The sequence below is a fragment of the Hemiscyllium ocellatum genome, chromosome 30, assembly GCF_020745735.1.
Source record: "Hemiscyllium ocellatum isolate sHemOce1 chromosome 30, sHemOce1.pat.X.cur, whole genome shotgun sequence".
NCBI classification, from domain to species: domain Eukaryota; kingdom Metazoa; phylum Chordata; class Chondrichthyes; order Orectolobiformes; family Hemiscylliidae; genus Hemiscyllium; species Hemiscyllium ocellatum.
Window position 1 is genome coordinate 39,559,152 of NC_083430.1, and position 13,495 is coordinate 39,572,646.

General features: G+C 44.5%; 1 protein-coding gene across 1 annotated transcript in view; it reads right to left on the reverse strand.

Annotated features, from left to right (window-relative positions):
- Positions 1 to 9,787: 9,787 nt before the first annotated feature.
- The window catches only part of wdtc1 (WD and tetratricopeptide repeats 1), a 46,269-nt gene continuing 42,561 nt past the window's right edge, over positions 9,788 to 13,495 (reverse strand). The window contains exons 15-16 of the mRNA XM_060847245.1: positions 12,644 to 12,836; positions 9,788 to 10,349 (exon numbers count right to left, since the gene is read on the reverse strand). Coding sequence (XP_060703228.1) covers positions 10,155 to 10,349; positions 12,644 to 12,836 — 388 coding nt within the window. The 3' untranslated portion in view covers positions 9,788 to 10,154. The remainder of the gene's footprint in view (positions 10,350 to 12,643; positions 12,837 to 13,495) is intronic.

Below are 13,495 nucleotides of genomic sequence, written 5' to 3' on the forward strand. Positions count from 1 at the left end.
TCTTAGCAGGACTTGTACACTTAATGGTAAGGTTCTAGGGAGTGTTGCTGAACAAAGAGACCTTGGAGTGCAGGTTCATAGCTCCCTGAAAGTGGAGTCGCAGGTAGATAGGATAGTGAAGAAGGCGTTTGGTATGCTTTCCTTTATTGGTCGGAGTATTGAGTACAGGAGTTGGGAGGTCATGTTGCGACTGTACAGGACATTGGTTAGGCCACCGTTGGAATATTGCGTGCAATTCTGTGTCCTTCCTATTGGAAAGATGTGAAACTTCAAAGGGTTCAGAAAAGATTTACAAGGATGTTGCCAGGGTTGGAGGATTTGAGCTATAGGGACAGGCTGAACAGGCTGGGGCTGTTTTCCCTGGAGTGTTGGATGCTGAGGGATGACCTTATAGAGGTTGACAAAATTATGAGGGGCATGGATAGGATAAATAGGCAAAGTCTTTTCCCTGGGATTGGGGAGTCCAGAACTAGGTTTAAGGTGAGTGGGGAAAGATATAAAAGAGACCTAAGGGGCAACATTTTCACACAGAGAGTGGTACGTGTATGGAATGAGCTGACAGAGGAAATGGTGGAGGCTGGTATAATTGCAACATTTAAGAGGCATTTGGATGGGTATATGAATAGGAATGGTTTGGAGGGATATGGGCCGGGTGCTGGCAGGTGGGACTAGATTGGGTTGGGATATCTGGTCGGCATGGACGGGTTGACTGGTCTCTCAGAGGCTCATGGCGGTGTCTCGGCTTGGTATGCAAGTGGATCCTGCCTGGGCATGTTCCTGAGGCACTGGGGGAGATTGGAGAGGTGACAGTTCCAGCAGCAGTAATGGTATCTGTGGCAGCAGCAGATGGTTGAGGTGTCCCTGGAGAGGAGATAAGCAGTCAAAGACTGTGTAACTTAACTTATTCCTTTATTTTTCTATGAAAGAGTTTAAAGTAAACAATTACTTTGTTTTTCTGCTATTCCATGAAGTAATGCTTTACTTTTTAACTCATGTTTCTCTTACTACTTTGTACCTCAGTTTTTTTTGTATGTAGATACCTAAGGTGGCCCCATGTGTGGCAATGTTATCCACTTTTCACTGTACTTCAGCACTCGAGTACACGTGAGAATAAAATCTAAATCTAAGTTAAGCCAAAGTGGAGACACATTGTGTAGTAGATTTAACACTTTGTGCATTAAAACTGGCAATTTTGAAACCCATTTCAGAATTTATAGGATTTACCAACATCCATTCATCCATAGCCCTGTCACTGAGGATCTCCCCGCATCCCCATGGTTTGGGCAAACTATTGGTCACTTTCTACGCTAAGGTAGGCATCCTGTTCCTCCGAGGCATTGCACTTATCCAGTGGTGTCGGGGTGAGAACAAGCCAGGAGGGTCCTGTTCTGAGTCTAACAGAAGGACTGAGATGCTTAGCTCTTGATTCACTGCTCCTGGTTGCCTTGGGCTGTGCTGTGGTGAGTAACCTATGATTCTCGAAGGCCGGATGTTGGGCTTCGCTGGGCTCCTCTGGATACCCGGTGTTCCCGGGTTGGGGGTGCTGCTCTACCTCTATTTTTTTCCTAGTGGCCACCCCTCTGCACATCTTCATCATCACAGTAAATTCTGGTGCAGCCATCATACAGCTGTCTCTTTCCATTTTGCCATGAGCCTTTGATTTCCTTTTCCGGTTGTTTATCACTTGTGTCCACTCCTGTGCTTCCTTCACTTCCTCCTCCTCCTCCATTGTCTCTGTGTGTTCAGGTGAAGGTTGGGTTAGTTGCTGTTCCCCAGTGGTGGCTACCTTTCCTCCTCCCTGGCCCGACCCTGCTTCTGGGTCTCCTCGTTTCTGTTTTCTTGCTGGGGCATGGTACCTTACTGACCTTGGGTGGGGTGGGGCGGGGGGGTTCACAGTTCCACATCCATGGAGAGAGAGAGAGAGAGAGAGAGAGAGAGAGAGAGAGAGACTCTTCATCAAAGCTTCAGCTAGACTCAAAATGTTAGCTTGCTCTTTCTCCGTGGATGCTATCTGATCTGCTGTGATCTCCAGCTTTTATTATTTTCAGTACAGATTCCAGCATCGAGGGTGATTTGCTCCTATTACTTATTCTGAAAGACCAACAAGTTTTGGGGAGACTAAAGAACATCTTTCACCAAGTTAATGGTCCTCCAGGTGCAGCTGAATTTTGACTCAGTGCAGTGTCCTGTGGAATAGACTGTGTGTGACTGCACACAGCACGTGTGGTCAGGATGCACCTTCTCAGATGAGACAACCATGTGGCAGGTTCAGCTGCAAGCGAGACCACTGTTCAATGAGGTGCCCTTCAAGTGTTTTCTCTATCCTCCTCAACACCTTTAATTTGTGAAGTGCCCATTGAGTCAGAGTGTGCCACAGGTAGAACTCCAGCCATTCTGTTAGTGCCCACATTGAGTATCGCCCTCCCTTTTCCTGCCCCAGAGTGAAAAGTCCCCAGTGTAACCCTACCCACTGCATGGAAGACCCACCCTCATAACCCATTCTCATAACCCCACCCTGTTCTACTCTTCCACTGCCTGTGGACTCAACCATGACAAGCTCCACCTCTATGACCCACCTTCGCTGAATAGGGCCCACCCAACAGAAGCTCCACCCTTAAAGAGGCAAACCCAATGCAATTCCCACCCCCTTAAGTAGACACAACCAATGGAAGCTCCATTATTTAAATAGACATAAAAGCCTATTGCAGGAGTAGGCCATCTGGCCCTTCGAGCCTGCTCCACCATCCAATAAGATCATGGCTGACCATTTCGTGGCCTCAGCTTCACTTACCCACTCCCTCACCATAACCCTTAATTCCTTTACTGTTCCAAAAATTATGTATTAGCTTTAAAAACAAACATTCAATGAGGAAGCCTCAAACACTTCACTGGGCAGGAAATTCCGTAGATTTATAACCCCCTGGGTGAAGAAGGTCCTTCTCAATTCAGCCCTAAATCTATGCCCCCTAATTTTGAGGCCATACCCTCTTGTCCTAGTTTCAACCACCAATGGAAACCTCCTCTCTATTTCTATCTTGTCTATTCCCTTCATAATTTTATAAGTTTCTACAAGATCCCCCCATCATTCTACTAAATCCCAATGAATATGCAGTAAGAGAGTCATGGGGATGTACAACACTGAAATAGACCCTTCAGTCCCATTCATCCAAGCCAACCACATATCCCAACCTAATCTAGTCCCATCTTCCAGCACCCGGCCCATATCCCTCCAAACCCTTCCTATTCATAAACCCATCCAGATGACTTTTAAATGTTGCAATTGTACCAGCCTCCACCACTTCCTCTGGCAGCTCATTCCACACACGCCCCACTTTCTGTGTGAAAAAGCTGCCCCTTAGGTCTCTTTTATATCTTTATCCTCTCACCCTAAACCTATGCCCTCTAGTTCTGGACTCCACCACCCCAGGGAAAAGACTTTGACTATTTACCCTATCCATGCTCCTCATGATTTTATAAACATCTATAAGGTCACCCCTCAGCCTCTGATGCTCCAGGGAAAACAGCCCCAGCCTATTCAACCTCCCCCTATATCTCAAATCCTCCAATCCTGGCAACATCCTTGTAAATCTTTTCTGAACCCTTTCGAGTTTGACAACATCCTTATGATAAGGAGACCAGAACTGCACGCAATATTCCAAAAGTGACCTAACCAATGTCCTGTACAGCCGCAACATGACCTCCCAATCCCTACACTCAATATCAATAAAGGAAAGCATACCAAATGCTGACCACTATGCTGTCTCCCTGCGACTCCACTTTCAAGGAGCTATGAACCTGCACTCCAAGGTCTATTTGTTCAGCGACACTTCCTAGGTCCTTACCATTAAGTGTTTAAGTCCTGCTAAGATTTGCTTTCCCAAAATGCAGCACCTCACATTTATCTAAATTAAACTCTATCTGCCACTCCGCAGCCCATTGGCCCATCTGATCAAGATCCTATTATAATCAGAGATAACATTCTTCGCTGTCCATTACACATCAAATTTTGGTGTCATCTGCAAACTTACTAACTATATCTCTTAAGCTCACATCCAAATCATTTATATATAAATGACAAAATGACAAATGTAATCCCAATCTACTTAGTCTCTCTGTATAAGCCAACCCCCTCAATGCTGAAATCAACCTAGTGAATCTCCTCTGCATCCCTTCTAGTGCCAGTACATCCTTTCTCAAGTAAGGAGACCAAACATATACGCAATACTCCAACACGTGTGCCTTGCTTTCAAACTCAATCCCTTTAGCAATGAAGGACAAAATTTCATTTGCCTTCTTAATTTCCTGTATACCAATGTTCTGTAATTCATGCACAAGGCCTCACATGTCCCCCTCATTGACACTCCAATTGAAGCCCTGACCCTTAAATACACACACAATAGAAACCCCAACCCTCTCTACGGGGGAGTCCTTTCCCTTTCTCTCAGGGATCTGGGGTAGAGGGTGCTGCACGCAGCGGTCCCCTGCAACCACAGATTGCGGTCGTTCATGCACTTCCAGTCCAACTGCTTGTTCTGTGGTGCTGTGGAGTGCATTAACCATGGGGTGTGGGCGCTTGCACTCCCTCTTTAGTTTTCAAGAGAACATCTCCTCTGCTTTTGGCTGTTCTTAAGTCTCACGCACCTGATCTTTGGGCACCTGGTGCCGAGGGGGGAAGGGTAGGTCAGGGGATCTCCTTGTTGATCTGTTCCTGGCTTTCTAAGTCCAGACAGTGGGCCGTGGTGTGGGTCATTATGGCCAATTGCCTGCCTCTCTTCTGCAGTTATGTTTAAATCTGGGTGTCTCTGGAGAAGGAGCACGTGATGTCTACCAACTGCCTTGAACTGTGGGAGAGGTGGACACCGCAGGGAGTGGAGTGCTTTATTTCTCTCCCCAATTCTATTTTGATTTAATCCTTCCCTCGATCACGCATCATTGCCCTTTGATGTGAAGGGCACTGCTTGCCACTGGCCACATTTCCACTCTGTCTGGTGGTGGAAATTGAATAAAGCTTTGTGCATCTTGTGTGTCTCACCTGCTCAAAGCCCTAACTCTTAGATGGACACACTCAAGGGAAGCCCCGCCCCTCGAATGACACAAGGGAAGCCCCGCCCCTTACACGGACGCATTCAATGGAATCCCGTCTTTTAATCGACACCCGCAAGGGAAGCCACGCCCCTTAAATGAACATCGGCAATTGAAGCCCCACCCTTTTAAGTAGACGCACATGCAAGCTCCGCCCTATAAATGGGCCCACCCAATGGAAGCCACGCCCCTTAAACGGACACGAGCAACCGATGGCTCCCGCCCCTTATTGTAGCCACGCCCCCCCCCCCCGTAGGTACCGCCCACTGTGGGAGCCCCGCCCATCCCCGCGTACGGAGCTGGGCTGCGGATACAGCGATGGGGAAACTCCGGGACAAAGTGTCGGAAAAAGCATCCATGGGTCCGCCGCCGGCTGTGGGCGGGGTGCAGGAGAAGGAACAGCGGGGGCCGGACGGCGAGCCGGTGTCCCGGGCCCTGACCCCAAGCAGCAGCCTGGAGTTGGCGGAAGCCCGGAGGAGGCTGCTGGAGATGGAGCAGCGGCAACGCCGGGTCCGGGAGCTGGAGATCAGCTTGCAGCAGCTGCGCGATATCTTGGTTCGGGCCGAGCAGGAAGCCGTGGAACACGGGGAGCTGGTCAACCGGATCCGGAGCGGTGCCCAGCTGGGAGAAATTGGACTCAGCGCCCGCAGCCAGAGCATTAAAACCCGCCTCAAACTCCGAGGACACCGGGCGCCGCTGATGTTGGCCGCTGCCTTCGGACTCCGCGGCTGCGTCCCCTGGACCAGAAAATGAGCTCGAGGGATAGGATGCAGGAGACGGCCCGATCGGCCAGGAGCCGCAGGTCTGTCGTATAATTTCCCGGGTCCTCGTATTGTCAGAATGTATATGAAATTAAAATAAATATTTATTTAATTCAGACTTGAGGGCTTTACTCTATCTGCCTGGGAATGTTTGTATCGTCTTTGACTTTCGTGGGATGGTAGTTTCAGAGCCTTTACTATCAGTTCCTAACCAGTCCTCTCAGGTAGGAAATCTGATATCTCAAACCAGTGTTTAGTTCACAAAAAAAACAGTTATGGCACCAGCCTGCACCTAAACACCCGGATTTACATCACTGCTGTAGAATTTTACCTAACACAGTGTAGTTGAACATGCGCTATGTTCACTTGCATTCCTGCAAATTGCTAGTCAAATGCCAGTCCCTAAAAAAAACACACATCTGCCTAATGTATTTGAGCATCGTCTGCAGTCCTGACAGCCGTAGAGATCAGCAGGATGCTCGATACAACATCTAACTCTGAATAAAATAGGGCCCTCCTCCCCGTAGGATGCTCTTGGTTTCTTAATTGATCCATGACCACTCCCCTTGCACCTATCCAATCTGTCAACATACTAACAAGTCGCATTCTTCATTGTGCTAAGAGACTAATAAAAGACTGTCTATTTCACCGTTCAATGTGTGTTGTCACTTCGAGATGTTTTCATTTCGTGCAATCTGTTCCACAGAGCAGGTGATATTTGCTCTTTCCCCATGGGATTACACTGCAGGTTGTACTGATGTTATCTGATTAGGTTTCAAGGGCCCAACGCTGGAGCTGACACAGCTGTACATAGTAACTGCTGCCTGTAAAACGAACAAATTAATCACAGGAGACCCTGCCATCAGCACTTGCTAACGCTCAGAAAAACGAGATTTTAAAATCGATGTTTCCGATCAAGTCAAAACATGCTCCATCCTAATTAAAAGTATCAAGTATTTTACAGAATCGACTGATGATTCATTGATCTACGAATTAGTGGTTACTCCTAGCGCTCTACTCAATCATCTGAGCAAAACTTGGGCATAAAGAATTGGGTTTAAAAGTAGAAAAGACAGACTTTCAAATTGAGTGTCCTCAATGCCCAAACACTCCATAGCCTGTAAAGAGCTCTTGAAGAGTCCCAGCTATACTATAAAGGAAATACAGCTACCACTAAAGGTTCAACAAAGGGATAAATAACCTGATTATTCTATTTTAATAACTGTTATGAAAGGCCTCTGGACTTTTGTTCTTCTACTAGGAACCACAGAATTTCTTTTTACATTCAACTGAGGAGGTAAGAGGACCTTCCTGTTAGCATCACATCTGCCTTGGAGTGTCAGCCTGGATTTCATACTCTATAGAGTGGGACTTGAAACCATAACTTCCAGCCAACCTGAGATGTGCGCAGATGTCGTAGTTAGAGAGTGCAGCATATTTAGTATTTAATTTCAAGCATTTTACTGCGGTTTGTGTTTTTATTGCACTGATGTACATTGGGAATAACTACAAACTTAAAGCAGCAGCCCCTATACAAGTATGAATTCTTAGCAACCAAACCAAACAGCATTCTGCTAAACTTGCCATTTAATGCTGGCTTTAAACTCATCGCAACCGTGGATTAACAATTTAATTTTTACAGTTAGCAGCTTCCCACGGATGATTCCTCATCAAATCACAGACGAGGATAGGAGCAACAAACTGAGTGAGGTTTAAACACACAATTGGCATTGAGCTCATGGATTGGGTGGGAGGAGTGGGAAGATGATTACTGCACAGCACTATTTAGTACAGTGACTAAACTCATCCACCTACTCCACCCCACTGATCTACTTTTCCATTTAACACACTGACCATAAGGAGTTAGAGCTTCAGACCAAGGTGCTCAAACAATTGCAAACAAGCAACAATCCCACCAAAACCTAAATTATACTTAGAAATATAATTTAACAATGCAGTCACACAACAGCTGATGATGGGAGTAGCTTGTAATAAAATGGCGTTCTGGCAAAATTTCTATTAAGCCTGCTTCTCCACCACAGCCTCTGATCTGGGTTTCGACCTTCATTCTGCTATTGGTCATCCCCTAGTTGAAATCTAACCCTACAGATGCAAGGCAAGATTTTGGGAAATACCTGCATGCAAATACCCAGCAGCTCACTCTCCCAGAAACTGATCACTAACTAGTTTAGATGATCATTTGGCCATTGATAATAACTGCAAGGGTACTCAGATGAACAGCAACTGAACAAATGACGTTCAGTTTTTACTGAACAGGCAAAGGAATTTTTAAACTGAGCTTTGCATACTGCAGCCAATGATGCTATTGTTTTTTCATGAAATCAGCAAATAATTGGCTAGCAAAATAAAAAGATGATCAAATCATTCCAACTGACTGCTATTACACAAATTTGTCTTCAATTGGACATGCCTTAAAAGAAAAGAACTTGGAGCAGAGGAGCCTCTGTATGCAATCGATCTTTGTCCTGGAAGTGAACTGGTCAATGGTGATTAAAATGGCCTCTATAACAGTGTACACACACTTTAAGAGTATCATTCATCACAAATGTCAATGCACAGCACCTCATCCCCATTTTTACTATACACACCGCAGCCTCTTCATACCATGCCCTTTTAAAACAACACCCCTTTAAGCATCCATGCCACCATAAAACATCCTCCCTTGCCACGTCAATAAAACACTCCACTTCCCACATCTGCCTCTTTGTTGGCACTTCCATTCAGATAACATTTCTGCTCACTGACTGGAATCTTCTGAACCTCAGGATCTGAAGCTATATACTGAGAGGCAGCATGCCCTCTCCATTAGATTTCACTAGGCTCCAGCTGTGGAAATGACCGCTTCCTTACCCATTCTGCCAGTCAGTGTGTGCACCCTGTTTCTGTTTGCTAATATTTCTTGGGTCAGTGCTACAACTGAATAGCTGCAGTTTGGTGTTGGTTTCAATTAGTAGCTACTGCAGCAGCTTCCCCTCTCCAACTTTCACACAATGTTACCCAATTTACCCAGAACTGAAACAAACATTCTCTCCTACACAGGCTACAGTTTCTACCTGAATGTCCAACAAAATCGGATACCATTAACAGTAATGAGAATTAAATCAAACATCCCTTCACAAGCTTTACCCATGACATTCCTATTTCTTCTCAAAGCTGACAGCTGAATACTTAAATTAGATTATACATCAACATACAAATCAAAAAGCAGCAGCCAGCAGAAGAAACAAACAATACTTAAATCATCCCCCCCACCCCACCACCATTCTTTCTAAATTAGGTCTGCAAATGGAATATTTGTTCCCAAGTTCTCAAGGGCCTGCAGCTTGGTACTGCAATACTGAGTTTTGGGGACACCCAAGAAAAGTGCATTCCAGGAGAGGGCTGCATCAGATTTGCAAACACTGGAGGCTGTGAAGAAGTTGTTGACAGAATCAGTGCTTCGAAAGCTCAATTTGAAGCAGTGAAAGAGATAAAGTGAACAGACAGCCAAGACTGGGGGGGCTAGATAGTACAAGAGACAGATGGGTGTAGGCACCTTTCCCCAACAACCAATTGCCAGGCTGTTCACATACAATGTTGGGGTACACTTCTCATACTTCACCATGAACAGTCTCTTTGTTGCACGTACATTGTGAATTCATCTCTCGTGCTCACATTCTTATAACCCTTAAATGATGACGCAGCAATCCCCATGTCATGTACAGCTATATATTCTGTATGCATATTGCAAACTGGGCCAAAAGCAGCAGAGGGACTCAAGTATGATAGTGACTAGCAGTCATGACTCTCTCATGTCTGCAATGAAGGCTGCATCAGATTGCCCTGCAGCTAACTGATGACTTAAGAGCTACAAAGGGAGTGCAGTTTACCTCAATATTATTGGCCTTTGCAGAATCCATTACTACAAAAGGGACTGAATGTGATAGAGCAGGAAGCATTTATACAAACTGAAAGCAGCATCTAGACAATTTACAAAATGATCTGCTTATCAAATGAGTCTTTTTCAATCACCAGAAACGTGAGGCCTCCTGTATGCATCCCAGGCCAAGTTAGGCCCAGTTAGCTGTTCCTGAGAGGGTAGCAGCATCACTCTCAGACTTCTGCAGATGGAATAGGGCTCATCCATAAAGGAGTCTGATAGATGTTAGAAAGAATGCAAACCCTGTCATTGCTTCCTAAACAAAGCATTTGGTGCGTAGCTGAGGACAGTGCAGTGTTTTCAGCCACAGACACACTGAAATGAGAGTTGTTCCCTGGTCTGTCCCAAGTACGCTATTGTTGGGACGCTATTTAACTTGGCCGGCACTGCACCTGGCCTTCAGAGTTTTCCTCATCATCTGAAGCCATCCCACTGTTGGTTAGTCCAGTGATCCTGTATCCCATATTTAAGAGCATAACTTCGAGGGGATCTGCGTTCATTCGCCGCTGATTTGCCTGTGAAGCTCCCTCCATATCTTCAATTACTCGCTCATTTTGATCTTCACTCTGTAGAAGAAGAAAAATAAGCATCAGCTCCTCCACCAGACACTAGATTACATCCTCAGTCTAACACTTAGGTTCAGCACGGGAGCAGGATAGTTCAGCATTGGTGACACAATGCAATGCTCCAAGCAAGGTTAATTTGCTGCCATTTTAAGTTTGTTTTATTTTAAAATTGGTTACTGTGCATGACATTAGTCAGTTTATACAACAGCCCCCTCTTTGTTACAACTTCCTTTTCAGAACTTACTGTCTCTTATCTCAATCCTTGATAGTTTAAGCTGTGTGAGAACAATTATCTTCCTTCATTTACCAATTTGAGTTAAAGAATTCCAACAACAAAACCTGACCAGTGACCCAATCACCCATTAACTGACCTACAGTTACACAAAGTTAAAAATCAAAGCTTAGGCTTTATTTCAACAAAGCATATTTAGTGTACTATCTCCCCACAGTTAAAAATCACATAACACCAGGCTATAATCCAACAGATTTATTTGAAAGCACTAGCTTTCAGAGCACGGTTCCTTCATCACGTGGTTGTCCACCTGACGAAGAAATGGCTATAACCTGACGTTGTGCGATTTTTAACTTTGTCCACCCTAGACCAACACCGGCACCTCCAAGTCATACCTCCTCATGGCTTCTCAGAATCCGTACAATGTGGAAACAGGTCATTTGGCCCATCTTATCCATACTGACCCTCCGAACAGCATTCCATTTAGATCTATTCTGTCCCCATAACTCTGCATTTCCCATGGCTAATCCAACTATCTTGCACATCCCTGGACACTATGGGGAAATTTAGCATGGCTAATTCACCCTAACCTCCACACCTTTAGACTGTGGGAGGAAAGTGGAGCACCCAGAGGAAACCCACGCAGACACAGAGAATGTACAAACTCCACACAAACACAGTCACACAAGGGTGGAATAAACCCAGGTCCCTGGTGTTGGGAGGCAGCAGTGCTAACTACTGAATCAACGTGCTGCTCTGCTCTCCTGTTTGTGGATTCCCAATGACACCAGATCTGTTTGGGAGGTTTTTACTGTTTTCATTTCGCCACATTCCAAATAACGTATTGATATGAAACCATTAACATAATAAAGTGTCTCAGTGTGCTTCACAGGAGCATCTCAATGTTATCAAGCCACATGAGACTTCGCAGCAGATAACCAAAAGTTTGACCAAAGAAGTAGGTTTTAAAGGAGTATCTTAAATAAGAAGGGAACAGAGACAACAAGCTTTTAGGAAGGGAATTTAACAGTTTAGGACCTTGGCACGTGTATTCATAACCACCAACAGTGGAGCAATTAAACTTGAGATGGAGGAGATAACTGAGATAAGAAGAGGTAGACCATGGTGGAATTTGAAACCAAGGATCAGAATTTTAAAATGCAAGTGTTATGTAAGTTAGCAAACACATATAATCTGTGCGTGGATCTTGATGCAAGTTAGGGCACAGGCAATATAATTTTGGATGACCGAAGTTTATGGAGAGTAAAATGGTGGGAGGCTGGCTATGAGTGTGTCAAAGCGGTCAAATTTATAGGTAACAAAGGCATGCAGCAATGATATAAAATGGGTCAGGGACAGGTGACAGTACAGAGATGAAAATCAGCAGTCTTTATAATGGCACAGAGATGTGGTTAGGAACTCACCTCAGGACCAAATACAATATCAAGGTTGTGAATAGCCTGGTTCAGCTTCAGATAATTACCAGGAAGAGAGATGAAGTTATTGTTAGGAAGTACAGTATGTAGTAGGGACCAGAACAAAGGTTTCAGTCTTCCCAAAGTTTAGTTGGAGGATTCTTCTGCTTATCCAGTACAATTTACAAGCCAATTTATATAACGCATTGTACAGCAACTTGGGAAGACCAATCATTTTGAATTTTGTTTCTATATAATATGTAGAAACTATAATAAAGGCACAATAAGCTCAACTAATGTATGCCTGTGATTACACACACACACACACACACATACGTATGTATCTCTGAGATAGCTTCACATTCCTTTCATATTCACATTTATCTAACTCCCTATAATCTATTGATGCTATTTGCCTCAACCATGCAATAGCAAGTTCCACATTTTAACTACTGTGTAAAGGAATTTATTCCTGTCTTATATTTATGATTCATAATTTTGGATTCCCCTTTAATTATAAATTCTATCATAACCATCCAAAGAACTGATTGGTGTTAGTTGGGTTAGTGTTGGATCAGCAGCTAGCTCTTGTTCCCTCCTATTTGGACGATCACTACAGGGTCTATCGTCACACTCAGAGGTCATACTTCTGGTCGTGGACTCCAGAGGCGAACCACAGGATCAATACCACTTGTTGCAAGGAAGCAGTGTTTTGGGTGAGGCTGCAGACAATTTACAATCGACTCATCACCCTGAAGAACACGAACAAGGTTTGTTGTCTCTTTCTCCCAGATGAAGAAGGATCCATCATCAGAACCGCTGACAATGTATTGGCCGTTACTGAAAAGGTAAGAAAAATTCATGCCAGGAACGTGTCACAAAACTCAAACAATTTTAACCAGTTAACTAGACTACCCTTTAAGTATGCTCATCCCTTTTATTCACCAAGGACCATCATATCCCAGGGCGGACTGAGTTTCAGACAGTGAACCAGAGTGTTTACTGTCACTATTCTAGTACTAAGACCAATGAGTGTTTTCAATGACTGAGTCAAAGATGAACAATTAGCAGCCAATGAATTGTGAAGCAAAGTGCAGCCTATAACATCAGAATAATGCTCAATTCAGAGGCCCACCCAGACAACTATGATGTTCATACAAAATCACGAGTACAGTATCAGCAGACTCCATGGAAGGCTGTATGTCTAAAAGGAGATTACAGAGATATAAAGCATTAAAGTTTTGGGGAGCTTATATATAAGATTGAGAATTTTGATCCAATGTATGTCACGTATAGGTGATGAGTAAACAGGATGTGGAGAGTTTGGATACAGAGTTCTGAACGAGTTCAAGTTCGAGTGCAGGGTAGTATGCCAAACAGATTTGGAGGTATCAAAGGCACGAGTTAGAGTACAACAGCATCCTCTGGGAAGGAGGATAAGAATATTACTAAGTAACCTCAGAAATGCATCCCTTCCCTAATATTTACTCAGTTTGGAC